This window comes from Podarcis filfolensis (assembly GCF_964270895.1).
Source record: "Podarcis filfolensis genome assembly, chromosome: 5".
Taxonomy (NCBI): domain Eukaryota; kingdom Metazoa; phylum Chordata; class Lepidosauria; order Squamata; family Lacertidae; genus Podarcis; species Podarcis filfolensis.
Genome location: NC_139608.1, coordinates 85,909,572 through 85,930,825, shown reverse-complemented (window position 1 = coordinate 85,930,825; position 21,254 = coordinate 85,909,572). Strand labels below are relative to the sequence as shown.

The following is a 21,254-nucleotide window of genomic DNA, read 5'->3' as shown; positions in this document are numbered from 1 at the left end:
CACAGACAAATTATCCAAATTAGTTTTCCCAGATTCACAGTGAACCAAGGTGAAAAAGTACTTCAGTAAGCAGGAACAAATCATCTTAACTAGAAATACATTGAGTAGTAAAAGCCAACTGGATCCCGCATTTAAAAAAGCGTCTCAGATGCATGTTGTTTGAAACATAAACCCTTTTGCTAAACCAGCACAGTTAAAACCAGTGGCGTAGCGTGGGTTGTCAGCACCCGGGGCAAGGCAAGTAATTTGCGCCCCCTAACCCGTGGATTTGCGCCCCCTAACCCTGACCCCCAGATGTTGCGCCCGGTACGGCCAGCCCCCCCTGCACCCCCCACGCTGCGCCACTGGTTAAAACTAATAGTGGCAAACCATTCATGTTCTCATTGCTCTGCACCATTTCCAACACTATTGCCATGTTTGGATGTCACATTAAACCAGAGTTAGCATGCTAAGAATGAGCCTCAGCAAGGACCAAGCATTTGCATGGACCAGATAATGCTTGGACTGGGTGATATTCAGGAGCACGCCTGCCTGCCTACCCACCCCCGACTGAAGTGTGGATTCTTCCTGTCCTTGAAGGGCCACCTGAGCTGTGCTGAGACAAACACAAGGAGGTTTACCTTGTGAAGAGCAGCTGCACCATGTCGACCAGAGTGTGCTCTGCAGATTTTCTCAATAACTCTGAAGACAAAAACAAATAACACAGGTGTCATTACTTGGTGTGATATTATCTAGAGGCTTCTCCAAGTAGACTCCCCTCCAAGTGTTGTTTACAAAGGATTACTGAAAATTTATTAAAACCAGCTTCAGCCTCAGCTGTGCAGCAGAATGTGCAAAGGTACACTAAGTGGCGCTACAGAGCTGAAACAGCGGGTGAGTGAAAGAAACACACAGGCAACTGAGCAAAAAGCGGTCTGCAAACACCTTTTTTATTATTACTAAGTTCAATTGCGCATATTTAGCATATTTTATGCTTGTTTATGTTCCAGCGCATACTCATATTGCAGACAGAACTCTGGTCATTAACTAGAAACCATTACCCATCTGGGAAAGTTTGGGGTTTGCTTTCTTGCACTGAAAACCTACCACTAAGTCTCATCTCAAAGCATATACGGAAGCAAGACTGCATGATTTCACAAACTGACTCATTGGTGAGATGAGCTCCAACTGGCGTCAGGAGCAGAGTCCTCAGGACCTGAAAGAAGAACAAATAAAGATGACATTCCAACAGCAGTGTCAGGAAGAGAACTCATGTACAACAACAGAGAATATCTGAAAACTTCAACTGAAGGAAGGGAATGGGGGACTACATCTCTTGCATGCCATAACTGCTATTACTCTCACTTAATGAATGAAAGCAAACAATGCTTTGCCACATACTGTGATTGGGCTCTCACCCCTCACTCTACCACACCAAGGAAGCCTAATTTTCACTATAAAAGATAAAAAAAACTCCTCTCTAAGTCCAGTTGAGGATTATTTTACACTGGAAAGCTTTTAGTGCAAGTACAAGAGTCCTAAGTTTAAAAATATTGATGAAAACTAAAGTAGAAGTCCCAACACCATTTTTCTTCCCCAAGCCGGTCTCCATGGAACAAGATTAACAGGGCACCAGGCAGAAGACATTACACTAATTGCCCCTTTGTTTCACATACCTGCAAGATCTTCATCAGGACAACTTCATCACTCGCAGGGTCTGTGCCCACAAAACGGGCATGTGTGACAGCATCTGCCATGTTCTCCATTCCCTCAGCTGTGCCCTCATGGTTAGAATCTGTATAACAGAGAATTTTTTGACATTATCAAACCAGGGGAATTTTGCACCACAGCAAAATTGTCCATTCTTATTTCCATGGCTTTCCTTTTCCTTCCCTGCGTTTCATCCAAAGCTCTCTTTACTCAGATTAGAATCACAGTTCAAGTTATGGTTCAACAAAAGATAAATTCTTATTTGGCAATGGATTGATTTCATGCATTTAATACTCCAGTAATTAGATGGTGCTATTTATTATCTTTAGTTCCAACTTTGGTACCTTGGTTTTCACACGATACCAATCCTTTTGCAATCTGCATCAAAATTCGTTGTAGAAAAGATCAGTCCTTATTTGCTGCATTTTTATGCCACCCTTAATGTAAAAGGATCCCTGAAGATATTGGTTTTGAAGTACCACTACATATTACTCTATATACTTTCCATTCTTCAGTTGTAATCAGTTTTCAGTATTTTCCAAATGGCTCAGTTTCCCTCCCCCAGAAGCATATGGTATATCTGCTGAGGGCAGGGAGGAGATAAAGTATCTTCCTCCATGCCCAGAATTGAAATGCGGTCCTTCTTCTGGGACATTCACTCCGCTGCGTGAAATTATGTAGCTGACATGAGAAGGCAAAACAATTATTCCAAAGCATTACCTATTAGTGCATACGAGAGGAACTTATTTACAGATGTCAAGGCCAATCCAGTGATGGGGCCTGTAGTATCTTCCGAACGAATAACTTCCAGAAAAGGTCGAAGGAAGACAATAGGCTCAATGGATGAAAGCTCTAAAGCAAAAGACAAATCACAACATTATAAAAAAAAACATGTAACATCACCTCCAGTGCAGGAAGAGCAATGTCTCCCCTTCTCAGACTCAAGTCTTGCAAACCCATGGTTCAACACACTGAGCAATTTCATTTATGTAATGTAAAGTTTCAAATAAGTTAAACACTGCATGGGAAAAAATAAAAATTTAAAAAGAGAAGGCCCAGAAGAGGGAATAGAAGGATGGAACACAAACACAGAGAGATTATAAAACTTAATATTTTGGTAAACTCCTGAGCGAGTTTCACTGCTTAAATACGAACATGTAGCATACTGGGCATACCGGGGCCAATTCACTAAGAGAAATGGTAGCATTTTGATTGAATGCCAGCAATCATATTAGCCACACAGACAAAAATCCAGGTCCACTCAGCACCCACCAGCTACAACAGTCATTAATAATTTGCCTTGGATACCTCAAATACATATAAAAGAATGTATTGAAGACCAATTTACTTTCCTTTATAGCACATAATGAAAATAACCTTAGACACACGATTCTCAAAGTGTAGAAGGACCATAAATAGTTGCAACACCAAAGTTCAGTCAGTCTCTTCCTAGACTTCTCTAATCACTCATGTTTATTAGGAAACCATCAGATGAGCTGCCTACCAGAATAATAATAATAATAAAATAATAATAATAATAATAATAATAATAATAATAATAATAATAATTTTATTATTTGTATGCTGCCCATCTGACTGGGTTGCCTTCCGATGGGCAGAAGGGCATCGTTTGGGGGTTATGGCCTTTCATGGCTATTTCAACAAGGCAAAGCATTGTACAGCTGAAACATAAGAAATATAAAAAGCAACAGAACCCAATCATTATCCCATCACATGTACAATCCTATAAAAGAAGAAATACATATAAAAATAAGTAATAGAGCTGAGGAGGCTATAATGCATAAAATATTCTCAATTTGTGTACAACCAGGATTCTTCCACACACATACATCTGAAACCATATTTGCCAGCATCATAGAGAGTCCCTCTTTTTGTAATGACATCCACTCAACTGCAGTAGAATCAATCTAGTAAATCCTTGGCAAACAGTGGAGGTGCTGAGAATTCACTCATGTGAATCTGACAGTTGTCCTTTCCCAGCTTAACTCTGATGATTATTTTTTAAAAAAAAAAAAAACCACACACACCTGTTATTTAGAAACAAATTAAGTACGGAGTATATTTGCAATACTTGTGCACCTTAACCAGACTTTATAGGATTGTTCATAGGAAGTCTTTGCCATCTGTACCAGTTGTAGCTTCCAAACTGTTTTCAAAGACAGGTTCACGATAAAGTAATTGATCTGAGAGTTGCATGACCCTGACATGAATGAATTCTCAGCAACTTCAAGGCTCGGTGCTTGTAGACTGTCTATAGCAACGGATTTTAACTCCAAATGAAATAACTAAGACAAAATGCAAGCAATCCCCCCATGACAAATGTGTCTGCCCCATGACCAAACATTGATAGTTATTGATCCTGGATTTACTAAGAATTAAAGCAACGTTTCCAAAATTCTCTTAACTGCTCTTAACTGAGAAAGCAACTGCTCCAGCACCCCAGTAAAGCTAAATTAAACCCAAAGGAATTCCTTTGAACTGCACAGACAGAATGCTCTGAATCAAGTTTTGAAGTGTGTCAATTTAAGCACTCATTTTACTTTTCAAATAGAAATTGACACATGTCAAAAAGACCAATTACATTGTAACACACTATGGAATTCTTCAGTCACTACTCCAATGTGGGATTTCATACCAGATTTTTCTTTCAAGATAACTGGCCAAAACTAAGGAAGCAGACAATTGAAAAGCCCAGGAGAAATTAAAAACTTCTACAGCAATACTTTAAATTCAGTAACTATCCATAGCTCTTCATGGCTTGCACACTATGAATAACTTCTTCATTCCCAATTCACTCTGTTGTCAAAGAAAATGCTCTATTGTTCTAGCCAAAGGGTAAAGGGACCCCTGACCATTAGGTCCAATCGCAGACGACTCTAGGGTTGCGGCGCTCATCTCGCTTTATTGGCCAAGGGAGCCAGCGTACAGCTTCCGGGTCATGTGGCCAGCATGACTAAGCCGCTTCTGACAAACCAGAGCAGCGCATGGAAACGCCGTTTACCTTCCCACTGGAGCGGTACCTATTTATCTACTTGCACTTTGATGTGCTTTTGAACTGCTAGGTTGGCAGGAGCAGGGACCAAGCAACGGGAGCTCACCCCGTCGTGGGAATTCGAACCATCGACCTTCTGATAGGCAAGCCCTAGGCTCTGTGGTTTAACCCACAGCACCACCCGCGTGCCATTCTATTGTTCTAGAGAGCCTGAAAACAAGAATTTCAGCTTTGTTCTCAGTTAACTATCTTGGCTGTTGCATCTGTCTACTTAGCTTTTCTTCAAAGCTTTTCTGTAAACCGCCTTGATATTTCTTTGAAATGAAAAGGTGCTACACAATACTGTAATTACATATCTAACCAAGGAAAAAAAATTGATTAACATACGTCTACCAGAGACCTCGGGACCTCACTCCCAGTTAGAGCACAGTAGACAATAATGGTCAATATAGGCCAATGATCTGACTCAGAATAATGCAGCTTCATCTATCTTTGGCCAAGGCCTTGGAGATGCTGAAACAACCCTTAAAGGAGTACAATATCATAGATTTTCCAATGTCAGAGGTTAACGCAGCCAAAAAAGAAAGCTGCAGGGACACTTTACAGTTCTCTTTTCTTCCAAAACAAGGATTAATAATTGTACCAAAAACATTATGGTCTTTGTATACGAATCACTGAAAGACTAACTTAGGGGTCAGACATGTAAAATAACAGGTGAAAAAGTGGACAACCATTCTTGGGTCAACTATTCTGATCTTTATATGCATTAAAATATATTACTTGTACATTAATGATGTAAGGTTGTGGATAAGATTTATTGATATCATTTCCATAGCACTGTAAAACAAAATGTTGTACAAAAGTTAAACGAGAAACCAAACACTTCTCATGGCAGAAATAAGGTACATGGAAATTGGAGGCCAAAGTCTCTTTCTTACTTTAAGAAAACAATTTTAAACTGATAGGGTTGCAGATTCTGCTGTAAAATGGTTCTTTAAAAAAATATATGATAATCTGCTGGGAGGCATCAAATTCCACAGGTAGAGAGCCGGAACTGAGAAAGAATGAATACATATAATAGAACAGCAAATCTTAGGACAAGACATGTAGTGCTAAAAAGATCATTAGAAACTATACCAGGGTTTTAAAGAAAACAAGGTGGGTGCTTTTCATCAGGACTACATAGCACATGGAGAGAGAAGGTTTAACCCTTTCTTCCTAAACTGCAATTGTGAAGAAACACACACAGGCATGAATAGTAGCCTTTCATTAAAGTTGTCATTGAGATCTTGTTTTCTAAGGCTGAGGGATTTTCATTGGGATTACAGTTGGGGAAGGGATTAAGCTTCCCCTTGTTGCACTGTAGTTCCAGTCAAAATCAGACATACCTTCTATTGTTGTTGACTATCATTTCTAAGGTTTGGTTATGTAAATGTAAACAGTGGGAAAACAATGAAGAGAACATGCAAGAGGAGAAAGAGAAGAGAGTTGACAGAACCACACCGTAGCTGAAAAGTCTGGACCTCTAAGGACAGAAATGTTTAAACACACAAGAAGAGCTGGACAGGTAACCTTTTATTTTTTTAAAAACATGGAAGAGAACTTGTTTAAGAAGTGGTAAACACGGATATTACAATTTCCAAATTGTTACCAATGGGTACCTTTTGTGACTGTATCCTTAGCATGGTTCTTTAAAACAGGATGCAAAGTAAGGCTACTTTCTCCCATGCCATTTGCATGGCTATATCTCATTTTGTTTCACATGTGGAGTGCTGTTGAAGGGCTTTGCCATTCCTTGGAATGTGTCACTAACTTTGCTGATAGAACCCAGCAGGTGAAACAACTGTGTAAGGCGGCTGGCTGCCTTTTCTCTGCAACACAGTCAGTTGTGTTTTCTGCTGAAATGAACTAGTGTGAAATTAAGTCATGGCTGCTGCACATGTTTAAACTTTTAGGGAAATGCACCTCTAATAAAGGATTAACTCCTTCCTGTCTTCTGAATATGCTGTCTAAAGATTTAGGGCTTGCTTGTGATCAAGGTAAATATAATTCACTGACAGTATCCAGAGTTTTCCTCTATAAGCATCAAGGTGTGTGGGGGGGGGATTAATGGAATGAGAAGATGGGCCTTGCAAAAGGCTTCCTGCTCTTCCCACTCCACTTCCTGGATCAGGGCAGCTAGGAAGCACACAGCTTGAGCAGAGAGGCTGCAACAAGTCTCTCCTGACAGCTTCCCCCTGAAGCTGGGTGTGCATAATAACACAGGCAGCAGCTGCAGCCTAGAAACTTGAAATGCAGCTGTCACCTGGCAGATTCTCCTGTTGTCTGGTGACTCCATGGATTTACTGGGCAAGAGGACCCAGCATGGCCATGTCAGAGAACCATGACACAATCCCCACCTCTGTTTTTTACTGAAACATCCAACTTAATTGAAGTTTTCAAGCTAATAAAATAAAGCACCACATACACACACAAATCTAAGGTAATTTGTTGATCTTCTTGCAAAGACTTGAGTAGTTTTTGTCCAAATGCAGATAAGCAAATGTGTTAGCACCTCCCACTTCCACCATAATGTCCAATGCAAAACATAGGGAAGGCATTTTAATGGGTGCACAACATGCGCACCTATTTCTCATTACACAATTTCATTTTATTTATTTAAAGAACTGATAAACTGCTGGATGCCAATCATCTACATACTCTTTCCAGCTTGTTATTGTGCTATGCAGAGTGGCAGAATATTGCTCAAAAGACAATGGTTAAATTGGCTTAATTGTATCATGAAACGTTCACTGCATCTTTTCTGTGGCAATGTTTTGGGAAACGCTTTCTATTTTTGTGATGTGTTCCGGCAGCAGCAAAAGTAACATTTTCATGTCTGAAAAAAAGACTGTTGCAGTTGTATGAAGCAGCAGTGGCAGCAACGGCATAACATGCCTTCATCTACAAATACATGGAATTGCACAGGCCCCAAAGTGGCAGAGGTGATGAGGGAAACCAGGCCAGGGGGCAATCAGGATCATGCATGCAGATGTGAAAATAAAAATACAGTGGTACCTCGGGTTAAGTACTTAATTCGTTCCGGAGGTCCATTCTTAACCTGAAACTGTTATTAACCTGAAGCACCACTTTGGCTAATGGGGCCTCCAGCTGCTGCTGCGCTGCCAGAGCATGATTTCTGTTCTCATCCTGAAGCAAAGTTCTTAACCCAAGGTACAATTCCTGGGTTAGCGGAGTCTGTAACCTGAAGCGTATGTAACCTGAGGTACCACTGTATGGGCTACATTCTATTTTTGTTCACCATTTATACTTTAATTCAAGTAAAAGTGTTTGTCTGTTAGAAACAGTAAAGGAAAGAAAAAAACCATAACTGCAAATGTACAAAATACCAGTATATAGATAAAATGGATCACAAATAATGACAAAAAGTGACAACAAACACATGTTGTCATGTTGCAAACTGAAGTAACAGGCAATATATGCACAATAACTATTAATTCATGATTTTCTACAGTGACTTTACAGAAAAATCATACATTCACAATATCATATTGTTGCTTGCCACCTAACTGGCAAAGATCCACTTTGATTAATTCTTGATTATAAAGCACTAATATAAATCTGGATTTTGTTTGGGAAGAAATATCACAGATACTGTGTCCATTATTACTAAATATTAAAGCAAATAAATTGAATACATTGTGAATTATTTCAGTGATATATCATTTGTAACCCATCTTTTAATTTTATTTTCTAATTTTGTATATAAGAGATATATAAGGTTTGCTTCCCTTCCCTACACACACATGAAATTGCTGATTCAGTTGATAATCCGAAAGTGGGTAACTATGGACAAGGAGTAGTAAACAAAACAAAACAATGTGTCAGAAACATTCATTTGATGCATGTTCTAATGAGTTGTATTCAGTCTAAATCGTACATGTTCATTTAATAAAACACATCAGTTAGTTGGGAAGGATATCAAAGTCATCTAAGTACTGATGACAGTATTAAGGGGATTAATATTAATCTTGGCTGTTTCAGGTTATTCAAAAAATAGTAACTGTTCCATCCAACAAGAGCCAGAGGGCAGCATGGGAAAGCCTAAACAAGAGTAAGAAGATTAATGAACCCTGTAAATATTTGCCGCCCCCCTTCCCGGTACATGGGGCGTTGAATCCCCAGCAGACTCAGTCATACCACCACTCCACTGCAAATCTTTTGGGCAGCTGAAGCTAGCATAGCTAATGCTTATTCACTATTGTTTTTGCTGATAACTAGTAGTACTGAGAACCCTGAAGAATAGGCAAGGGCCACAGAGCAGCTGGTTTGCTCAATTTCCCAGCACAGAACAAAACTCATAAATTATGGCCATTTCAATGGACTTGCTTGCACAAGTAACTGTTGGAATGAATTTTCTACTCATAGAAAGCTACCGTTTCTTGTGTCAAAGGTGGAAAAAAATGTTAATACAGCAAGAAACACTTGCTGTTATCATTCATTTTATAACGTTTTTAAAGTTCTGTCGAATGCCAGAAATTTAACATTATGTTTGCAACACAAAGTAGCTCCATTTATATTAAACACCACCAAGCAAGTGTTTGTCTTTTGCTTTGCTTATTTTGGTAAAAAAAAATAACAACAACTCCTCTACCAAGTTCAACTAGCACAATCCAGGAGAGCCAGTGAAGATGGCTGCCAAAGGGTGGCTATCTGTGACAACATGAGCCCCTAGAGAATATGCTTATAAGAAGGAGAGAGCTCATTTCCAGTTGTTACTCCTGCTTGCTCTGCTATCCTGGGTACCTTTCTTCAACCTTTTCCACACATCTCACTTGACAAAATGACTATCCAATTTTCCACATCTAACATCCTTCTGATATAATCTCTCACAACTCCTGATTGCTATATCTGCTGCCATTATCTACCCTCTTCTTTGGACCCTCCCCTACTACATTCAAGCACACCACTCTGTACTTAAAAATACACCCATTGACCCATCCTGTCTCACCAGCTACTAGCCTACCATGTGTCTCCAAACTTCTAAAGCATATTACCTCTTTCTCTCCTTTTGCTATCTTGATCCCCTATCCCAAAGGTGGCTCACACTCAGTTTGGGGAGCTAATCTCCCATTAAATTGCCAAGCGCACACTCTGTAAAATGTTACAGGAACTTGAAAAGAGGAGAGTAGGTTTGGGAGCACTTTGTCCAATTCTACTTCCCCATAAAGTGAAGGGAAGGGTTGGAACTCCTCTCATTTGTGTGTCAGATGGTTCAAAGATAGCTGTCACATTCCTGAAACTGAGATTTGCTAGCCAATTTGTGCCTTGTGGTCTCTGTTTAACAGAAACCTCAGCTGCCAAAACAAGGCAATCGTCAAGACAGTCAATAGTCTTATGTATGTGAGTATGACCATGGTAAGAACTGCCCTGATTAAATGCTCTACTTGGCAGCTACTCAGTTAAATTACTTTGAATTTATGAATTCAATACACTCTAGTAATGCCATCTCTGATGTTAAGCTGACATCTATTTTGGTTAAAGTACAAAAGAGTACTACCAGATCATTCCAGAGCCAGAGGGAGGAAATCCACGTTTGTAAATTCTACCAGATGTCACTACAACTGAAGCCTACCCATTGACCAATAATTAAAAGCATCCCTCTGCTCCTCTCTTCTCATTTCCATGAGAAACACCTTACTTTACTATTTATACCCCACTACACAAGCCCTTTCCCAGTGTTTCATTGCAGCCTAGATAAAAAGAACTGTGATTCTAGATCTGTATGCAAGGGGACTTGATATTTGCTTTCCTCACACACACAACCTGAATAGCACACACCAAATTCCAAACTAAGAGGAGTTTCAAAAATATTGTGTAATACAGTAAAATTCCACTAGACTATCGCAATCTCCTTGAACCATTCCATGCAGCTCTCAGCATCCTCTCCAACTCATTCATAAATTAACTGCATCATAATGTTTCAGTCAAATCAGACAGTAAAACTCCTTCTCATAGGAGAAACAGAAGAATACAAAGTTAAAAACCCAGAGTAAGATATTAAAACTAATTTCATCTCTCTTACTCATAAGTAGCCTTCACACCAACTTTTCTGACTCAGACTACTTCAGGCTTCTTTCCTAGTACACTAGAAAATCTGTTACTAGGTCTTAATTTGGCATTACTATTTGCTAATAGAAGTATTCTGTTTACTACATTAAGCCTTAGTGTGGATGTTTCTTATTAACCATCAGATAAAAGGCATGATAGCTAGGCACCAAACAGAAAAATAGAGAGGGTCTGTGAGCACTTACAAAAGGATGCTGTGATTACTAACACCCAGCATGGGTTTCTCAAAAACAAGTCATGCCAGACTAATCTCATTTATTTTTTTGAGAGAGTTACAAGACTGGTGGCTCAGGGGAATGCTATGGACGTAGTGTATATTGATTTCAGTAAGGCTTTTGACAAAGTCCCTCATGATATTCTTGCAGAGAAGCTGGTAAAATGTGGGAAGGACACGGTAACTGTTAGGTGGCTTTGTAGCTGGTTGACTGAGTGCTCACTAACGGTTCTTCTTCATTCTGGAAAAAAGTGACAAGTGGGATGCCACAGGGTTCTGTCCTGGGACCACTGTTTATTAATTTAAAATCTTAGGACTCTTCCTCAGGGCAACTATAGAAGCAAAATGTATATGCAATCCATTAGTGAAACAATTTATAATCTTAATAACTAAGCAGAGTATCACAAAATGAACATTTAAGTATAAACTGTAGCCTGAATAATGGAGGAAACTAAGAAACTTAATTTTTTCAACATTTATTTAACTTAATCCTATTTTTCTTGAAGAACAATAAAGCAATCCTGTAACCTGCAAGCTACATAGTGTTCAACAGGACTTATTCCCAGGTATGTGTGCATAGGATTGTTCATAGAATCATAGAATAGTAGAGTTGGAATGGACCATGGGGGTCATCTAGTACAATCAGCTGCAATGCAGGAATCTTTTGCCCAAGGTGGAGCTTGAACCCACAACCCCTAGATTAAGAGTATTATGCTCTACAACTGAGCTATATTTGATAAAGCTTAGAGTAAAAATCCTGGATAAAAAACCGCAAAAAGGCTCAGTAGTTGTATTTTGCCAAATAAAAAAGGTGGCATAGGCAATATTCTCATATATGGGATTATCACTGCGGTTGCAGCGTAGTAATAATTTATTATTATTTATTTCTCGCCCATCTGGCTGAGTTTCCCCAGCCACTCTGGGCGGCTCCCAATCGAATATTAAAAACACAATATAGCATTAAACATTAAAAACTTCCATAACAGGGCTGCCTTCAGATGCCTTTTAAAAGTAGGATAGTTGCTTATTTCCTTGACATCTGAGTGGTCTCACAGAATAATTATTAATGGAGTGCAATACATTTTGCATTTATAGTTGCTAGAGAGAGAATCAGAAAGATTGAAATGCTTTGGACTAACATATCGCCCTTCCTACACCTTTGTAGTCTCCCCTATCTCTATTTGTTCTAATCCATCATGTCCCTATGGGAACATACCTCCAGATTTTCCATGATGTTGTTCTCCAACTTTGTCACTATGAACTTCTCCAAACGTAACTCATAGCTAATACACAAATTCTGCTTTTTATGTATTTTATCAGTCTATACACCAAATGGTCTATGAGCAGAATGTGTGAACTGGGAATTAATGTTCAGTTGGTTCAAAACAACATTACAGGAAGCCACATAAAACCTTGATTCCTCAGAATGTTGTCCGTGTTTAAACACAGAAGTCTCTCCACCTATGCAGTGGAACTGAGCTCAGTGGAACTTACTGTACTGTTAGTTTCCAAATTATTAGGTTATTGAAACAATTTGAATAGTTCCATTTTAACATCCCAACACACTCTCAATCGGCAAAGTCACTGCATTATCATAACATGAAAGTATTATGGGGGAAATCAAGTTTATGATTCACTGGGGGACTAAGAAGTGTTAATTTCAAGTAATAAGAAACGTTTTTTGTCTTCTGTGTACTATATAAATATAGGCATGTGTATAGAAGAATTGTTTCTGTGTATGGAGCAAAATTTGCCTTCCCATACAGCACTTTAGAGATGAAGCAGTTTTGCATGCTGCTGTATCCACAGTCCATTCTGTACACACAAGGTCAGTCACATCCAGCGGGGATTGCATCAGACTCCTGGAATGCTGAAGTCCACATATTTGCCATTCAGCATGAAAACTGCTTTTCAAGTTCAATCAGCTATAAATGTTGCTTTGTTTTAATTTTCCACTGAACTTCCTGGAACCTATTATCAGACTGCCAGGGATGTATATTTAGCAATGGCAACATGGCCTTTTTGCCATTGCTCCACTGCTAATGTCACCTCCAATAAACAGAAACACATAACCTACCCAACAAAATACATTTGATTTCTGACAGTTGTTTACAGCAGATACTTCAAAGCCATTGAAGAAGAGTATGTCCAATGCTCTATTTTGTACTCTGCAATCCACAAGAAGGAAAATCTTCAGGCCTCATGAACTTCCCATGTCCACAAGCTGAGAAATAATTCCTCTCCACTTCTAAAAATCAGTTCCCAACCCTTGTTTTCATTTAGAGATTAAACAGATGTTCCACAGAATACCTGCCTTCACTGCAGGTACTCTGCCATAACAAAGAAGACCAGTTCATTTCCCAGGATTCAGGAGTTACAGAATGACAGACAGGAAAAAAATGCCAAACTGAAATCATGATAACAGTTTTCTCTTCTGCATATATTGTCAAGGAAGGTACTAAAGCAGCTGTAATGGAAAATCAAATTTAGAAACTTAGAATAGTGCCCCAGACAAAATCCAGAAAACATTCAGAAAATGAGTTACTTGCAATGACATGTTAAAAACAGCCTCCCATGTAGTATCAGTTCTACACAGGGTTACAAATATGTCGCTCAGAAATGTTTCTGAAGGTCATTTATTACTGTATGGCATGGGAACTACTGTTGGAAAAAGTGTTCCAGATCTGAAAATAATAAACTGATTTGGACATACTGTACACCCAAATGATATTGTGGCTCAGCCTACTACAGATGGAAGAATTTCCAGTGCAAGTTTAACTGGCCACCCAAGAAAGATGAACGCAGGAAGATGGAAGAACAAATATTCAATTTTTTCCTCCTTCAAATGGAGGCTGGGGAACAAAATAGTCTGAAATATGGGGAGACAATATTTAATAATATTTCCATAGTAAAAAGTGTTATAACTAAATCCTGCTACATAATCTAATAGTCTTATTTTTAATATCTGCTTTGTTGTTCAATTGTATTTTAGTTTTGTACATGTGAGTGATATTTTTATTATCATTATTTCAGAGTGTTATATCTTGAGTTCGGGATTCATGAATCTAAGCTGTAGGAAATAACAGTTAATTGGCATTTCCAGAAATGTGATCTCTTATTCCAATTATATCATTAATCTCTCACTTTTTGACCAACAGTCCTCACAGTGACTAACCGCTAATAAATATGACTAACAGTAATTGAACACAAAATAATACAATTCAATGATAAATCAATTATAGCAACAACAACAGAGTACAACATAGTTCATCAAAATCAATTGCATAGAACTCAAGGCTCAAAGGCCAGATAAAGCAGCAGGTTTTTCACTATCTCCCTAAAGGAATCAATGGTACAGATCTAGGGACACCACCAAAGACACAATATTTCTTGCAGGTTATAACATTTCCTCAAAAGGTGGTAACACAGATAAGAGACCCTCTGAACTATATTTCAATGCATAGGAACAAACAATGTTAATGCTACTGGAACATGCAATACATGAGCCAGTCCAAGATTACAAGGAAAAGAACATTTCATAGGGTAAAGCAAAATAACAAGTCAAACAACTTTTATTTGTTAAAAATCCTTAACATACTGAAATTGGGTCCCCTCCCCCTTTTAAAAATGACTCATATGACTATATTGCAAAAATGTAGTACTAGGCTAAATGTAAAGTACTTAAATTCAAAATATTTCATTTATTACACATCAATCTGTGGTCATTTGCTAACTTTTTTAGCAATTTACACAGAAAATAGTACTCTGTAAGACAGCAGCGAGGCTACTTGCTTAATGTGCAGAACATCCTAGATTCAATGCCTGGCAGCTTCTGTTAAAAGATCTCAGGTAGGAGTACTGGGAAAGACCTCTCTGCATGAGACCCTGGAAAGCTGCCAACAATGTACCAGACTAGATGAGCCAATTATCTCCCTAGCTTCATATGTGTGGTATACAAGTTATTTCAGTTTTCCTGAAACAGTGATTACAAATATATCCCAGTCCTGGAGATGGCAATATAAACCAGTACATCAGCTTAAGAGTAAAGAGCAGCAATAATTTTTAAAATCATGTGCTGGCCACACGACCAGGAAAGCTATCTGTGGTCAAACACCAGCTTCCTCAGCCTGAAGCAAGATGAGCGCTGCACCCCATAGTCACCTTTGACTGGACTTAACCGTCCTGGGTTCCTTTACCTTTTAATGTTTAAAACACACTACATTAAAAATTAGTTGAGTGATCAATCTGAAACAGAAGCGGTCTATAAGCAATTTTCCACTCATATTGGGCTTTTGGAGAGAGGACTTTCACATCCCTTTCAATGTTTATTTTTGAGTTAGCCATTATTTAACTCCCTCACAGAAATGGAGAATCAATTTTAACTGGATACTGAACTGTAATACTAGGAATTCTTAAGTAATTGGACAAGTTGGATGTGCATTGTGACTTGTTAATATTACCTCTGTAAATATATTTGAATTTAAAAGAAATCAAACATATTTAATAAACATACACTGAAAAGAGTATCAGTGTTTGCAAGTAACCACAATTAGTAGTACAAAGGAGCAATACAATTATTGGTTGACATGAAGAAATTGCACAAAATTGCTAATCAAATCCAGACTCTGTATTTGTAGTTGTCTTCATTCTCCTCACCGCTACCAATACAATTGTTCCATTTTATTTCTGCAGTTGTTTGTCCTGTAACAGCTGCAAAAATCAGAGCAGGCAAATTCAAAATGCACCACAGTGACACCTTCCGACCGAACATGACTGTTCACTTGCTGTTACAATTACAGCTCATGATCTTCAGAACTTCATTGTTTCAGCCCTCCTGATCCTCTAAAAGTTTCTGGTAACTTATTTGTTGAGTCCTCTGGTTTGGTGGTGCTGTTACTGAACACCAGGTCAGTCCATAGTAAGACCACGCTCACCTAAAACTTGATTGCGGATGAAGGGACTGACAAAGCATGCATTACCAAGACATGGATGGGTAAGCTGGGTGGGCCTCACCTAATTCAGCTCTGTAGGTACTCAGTACAGCAACAGCAAACAGGTGTTGCTATTGTCCAAGGACGCACCACCTCCTTTACCACAAAAGCTTTTGATCTTGGAGTGGGTTTAGAGGGTTGGACTGGAGAGACAGACTGGGGATGCTGCACGTCTATCAACCACCCAATGGCACCCTTGACCAACCTGGGGAAGGGGATACTGAAGTATTCAAGGACCCACTGTGTCCAACTGGTTACACATTTTGAGAATAAAACTGCTCAACTTTGGAGTTACCGGTACTTTGAATCTACAGTTACAGAAATCCAGATTAAGTACCTAATGCAATCAGCTAATGTGAACAAGGTCCTTGCGGCTATATGCCCAACCATATGCCCTCTTGATCTCCTGAGTGGTTTGTTTTGGGAGTACTCTTAATGCTCTATTTGCTGTGACTGTTTGTAGTGTCTAATACGTGGAAATTCAACCAATATTCTTACAATGTAAATTACAAATCTGTCAACATAATCTTGTATTGCATCTTGTGATGGACAATGGATAATCCAAAAGACCACATATCTATCTATAATGGTAACTGTGATGCTTGAACAGAATTTTCAGCTGCAAATTCTTTTTTTAATACTGACTTTAGTGACAAAAGTGGTATGAGAATTGCAAAGACAATAATGATAGTATTGATACCAACTCATATGTAAAACTGTTTCTAAGATCCATATCTTACGTCATCATAAAGCACATAACCCTGGAATAAATGAGGTTGCTGTTAAAACACATAGCAATCCAAACGAACACATTGTATTCATTGTTACGGCATTTCTACTTAATGGTTCAGTGAAGCCTTTAGGCAAACTGCTTTTGTTCCCCCAAAACCTACTAACCAATGCATCATCTATGTTTACTTTTTCTTGGCAGATTTTTACTAAAGATGATGCTTAGCATAGCACCAGGTGGACAATAATCAGGATTCATGGGGTCATGGATTCACGAGTATATCCACTCTCTATTGGCTGATCAGACTAAAAACAAGTATGTGGTTCCCACCAATGTGTATATGTTGTGACATTCTTGTTGAGTCCACATCACATAAATGTCATTTCTATAAACTTGTCTGATCAAACATCATTCCATACATCTGGATGGTGGCACAATATGTATTTCTCTTGCCTTGTCTTCAACGGTGGTAGTCACTCTTTTCCCCCCTCAAGTAACAGTGTATATGGAGCATAATGCCACAAAAAACAAGAGATCAGCAATGGAAATTCTCCTTTCATTTATTCTCTTACAGAACATAAATTAGCTTGATGTGATTTGCCAATTCAAGTTTCTGATATGATAGCGCAGCTGCCAGACTTTCATAGCACTCAACATCCATCAGGAATGCTGTTACAGTGAGTTTCCTGCAATCAGCAGAGTTGGACTAGATTACATTTGAGATTCCTTCCAACTTTATAATTATAATGTGTCTTACAAAATTTCAAACACCATTCTCAAAACTTTTATGTTCGAGAAATCTTCTTGCCAGACATGAGGTTTATTCTACCAAGTGCAACTTACATAAAAAAAGCTAATCCACGTGTCCCTCTACCCTATTGTACCCCAATAATTTAGTTTGTCCCCCACCATATGTATCAGTTGCTGGCCAGCACCTCCTCTTCCCTCAAACAGAAAAGGGCAGATAAGCGAAAAGCACTGTTGTTGGGAGTGTGCTTGCATGAAATAAAAGTTCTGGGACATTTCAAGGTGGACCCTGAAAAAAATGGAATCACCACACAGTCCCTAGTTATGAGGAGTGTGAATGCTGAACCACGCCACTTCTACTAAGTAGTATCTTTTTGCAAGATATAAGGAACAGAAAATGATAGCAATTCTAATATTTGTGCTGCACTATCAATATTTAGGTAATTAATCTATTTAGGTGTGGTTTATTTTCGCTCACATGTGTTAGAAGGCTACAAGCACATCCTCCATATACCCCAAATCCTACAATTAGAGCCTGGAGAGTGAGGATATTCCTGCATCTTGCAATAACATATTTGGTTATTTTCTGGCTTTGATGAGTGCCATCTTGAACACATCAATTTTCCCAAGCGTGGTATGATATTATTGAGTCAAACTCAATGGATGCAATATATTAAAAGCACTGCAAACCAGTATTAGCTGCTAAACTAAAAGGTGCCAAAGATTCCATTGTAAAGCAAAAGGTTTGACCACAATTTTTGATATTTTAATGTATTTGTACCTCTTGCAGAAACTCTAATATTGTTACAAAACAAAAATCTGGAAAAATTAGAACTGCAGCATTTGGTTGACTAGTTATTTTAATCTATCAAAACATTTTAATCCAATTAGAAGTGTCCCCAATTAATAAAAAAAATTTAATGATTAAAATTATTTCCAATTGATGTACTTATAGAAACTTCCCATAGCAAATAAAATCTGTATTTTCTTATCATCTGTGTTTCATTATTATTATTTATTATTATAAGTAGATTTATGTAACTGTTTTGATTTTTATATTGCATATTTTTATATTTGACAAAGCGTACTGTATAATTTATTAATAATTATAATCACCGCCACCACCACCATCTTAGAAGAGGTAGCCCCACCTGTGTGAATGTCTCTCCTAAACGGATACTTGCTGCAATATTTCTAGTTACAGGTAGGTAGCCGTGTTGGTCTGCCGTAGTCGAAACAAAATAAAAGAATTCCTTCCAGTAGCACCTTAGAGACCAACTAAGTTTGTTATTGGTATCACCACCACCACCACCATCTTGGAATATGAATGCACACAAAAGCTCATACCAATAACAAACTTGGTTGGTCTCTAAGGTGCTACTGGAAGGAATTCTTTTATTTTGCTGCAATATGTGCACATCATCTAAATGCAAGCAGGCCTTTTCCTCTGCATATTTAACCAATTAAAAATAATACAATTTGACAACTTAAGTATATTTAATTGGGTGCCAGCCCTAATAAAAACCCACACACGAGATTAGCAAAAGAACATAAAAACAGATTAAAAGCAATCAGATACAGCTCTATTTAGCAACAGTACTACATCGAAGTCCTCCTGAAAAAGTGGCCTTACAGCCTTTGCTGAACACCTGAAAAGATGTGCATCTTCTCCTGGGTTGCTATTTCATGACCAGTTACTGAGAATGGCATACTTCTTCCAGAGATCATCCTCATCTCCTGCAATGGTGATGCATGAAGATGTTAAATGCCAGGGGGGTTGAGAGCCAGCATGTCAGAAGTTGTGGCAATGTCACACACAGCATTTAAGGAAGAATTCATCTCTTAAAAAAATATCTGCAACCACATATAGTAGGCTAACAAGTACGCTGCTAGTTTTTGCGGAACACTTCTAGTAACTTCAAACGGTAGATGCCAACACAGTGGCACCAAACTCAGAAAAGTTTTCTATCAGTATTCTGTTGCAGTTTTGTCCATCTGCAGTCAGACAGAAGTTAATGAACTCCACACCACTGCAGAACTGCTGAGCCTAGTCCCCTTTTCTCTCTCCTCGAGTACACCATGGGATATCAGCCAATGAAACAAAACAAAAAAAAGAAAATAGTTGATCCTAATCATTTCCGACACCTGATCAGAATAAAGAAACACAAAGAGGCCTGGTACTGTGTGCTTGTTTAACTTTGTGAGGCTCAGGACTCCTCACAGAAAGCCATTTAGTTATTTGCCACATTCCATTCAACATATCACATGACTGGATTACTAACAGTTCCTGAAGGTTAGTTTAATCAGCAGTTATATACTACAGCCATTTTCTGCGCAAAAAAAAGTTTAAATTAAATGTATGAATGACAACTATTAAACCACTGTTGACTTGCAAATATACTGTTATGGAGATCCCACACCATTCCGGGGTGACAATTTCATTATTTATTTATAAAAATATATATACCACTTAAATCTCTAAACAGTTTACAAAAAGAATAATATAACAATGAAAATGCAAACAACATTCAATATAATCACTTTTAAAACTTTTTAAAAGATAGAAACATAACTGTATATCACAAATAAAACTTAGATGTGTACAATACGAATATTAAAAATATAAGAGTTCAGGAAAGCTTACGGGGAGTAGGGAATACAGTGGTGCCTCGCAAGACGAAATTAATCCATTCCGCGAGTCTCTTCGTCTTGCGGTTTTTTCGTCTTGCAAAGCACGGCTATTAGCGGCTTAGCGGCTATTAATGGCTTAGCGGCTTAGCGGCTATTAACGGCTTAGCGGCTTTAAGAAAAAGGAAACAAACTCGCAAGAACTCACAAGACGTTTCGTCTTGCGAAGCAAGCCCATAGGGAAAATCGTCTAGCGAAGCGACGCAAAAACCGAAAAACCCTTTCGTCTTGCGCGTTTTTTGTTTTGCGAGGCATTCGTCTTGCGGGGCACCACTGTACATGTTTTTAAGAAGCATTTAAAAGTCATTACTATCTCTGCCTCATGAGTTACCCAATGGAAGGCATTCCAGAGGGTGGGTTCCATCTCCAGGAAGGCCAGATTCTATAGTGTCACCAATTAAAAATCTTCTGGTCATGAAATGACCAATAGAGTCTCCTCAGAAGATTGTAAAGAATGGTTTATATAGGGGGCACAGTCTGCAATGTATCCTGATACCAAATTATTAGAGTGTTCAATGGCAACCAGAAATCATTGAACTTGACTCATTAACTAATATGCAGCCAAATCTTTAAACACTAGTGTACTAGGCATAAAGCTAAATATCTCACTAAGCAATCTAGAGTCTGGAGTGATTAACATAGGTACAGATAACAGAGTTCTTTTCTTATAATGCTCAGATGCATTACAAATCAAACCTTTAACTAGGGAGTTATTCTCCAACTCAGAATGTTTAAAGAAATAAGTCTATTTTTATCCAAATCCCAGGTAAGATTTGTTCAGTAGGAGAGAGACCAAGCTGCAAGCCATCACCCAACTGAGGATCAAACAGAGGCAAGTTTCCTCTGAACTTCTGCTGGGTTGGCAGCCTTCTTCAGAGTTCACCTGTTCCTGCTCTATGTTCAGCCTCCATTCCTGGAGCTGGTCATAGTCAGAGGCTTTGCAAAAGGAATGAGTGTGGGAAGATACTTAGAGAGATGGCTAGAGTCCCTTTTAGTGTTAAACAACTGAAAACATCCCTACAATTTATTTATTATTTTATGTTTGTTGTTTTG

The 21,254-nt window shown here is 38.5% G+C and overlaps 1 protein-coding gene across 21 annotated transcripts in view; it reads right to left on the bottom strand.

Annotated features, from left to right (window-relative positions):
- The window catches only part of GBF1 (golgi brefeldin A resistant guanine nucleotide exchange factor 1), a 79,851-nt gene that overhangs the window by 42,062 nt on the left and 16,535 nt on the right, over window positions 1–21,254 (bottom strand). For all 21 annotated transcript variants that reach the window (XM_083615455.1, XM_083615457.1, XM_083615460.1 and 18 more), the window contains exons 4-7: window positions 2,410–2,541; window positions 1,656–1,774; window positions 1,087–1,195; window positions 621–681 (exon numbers count right to left, since the gene is read on the bottom strand). In XM_083615455.1, the coding sequence (XP_083471581.1) occupies window positions 621–681; window positions 1,087–1,195; window positions 1,656–1,774; window positions 2,410–2,541 (421 nt within the window). The remainder of the gene's footprint in view (window positions 1–620; window positions 682–1,086; window positions 1,196–1,655; window positions 1,775–2,409; window positions 2,542–21,254) is intronic.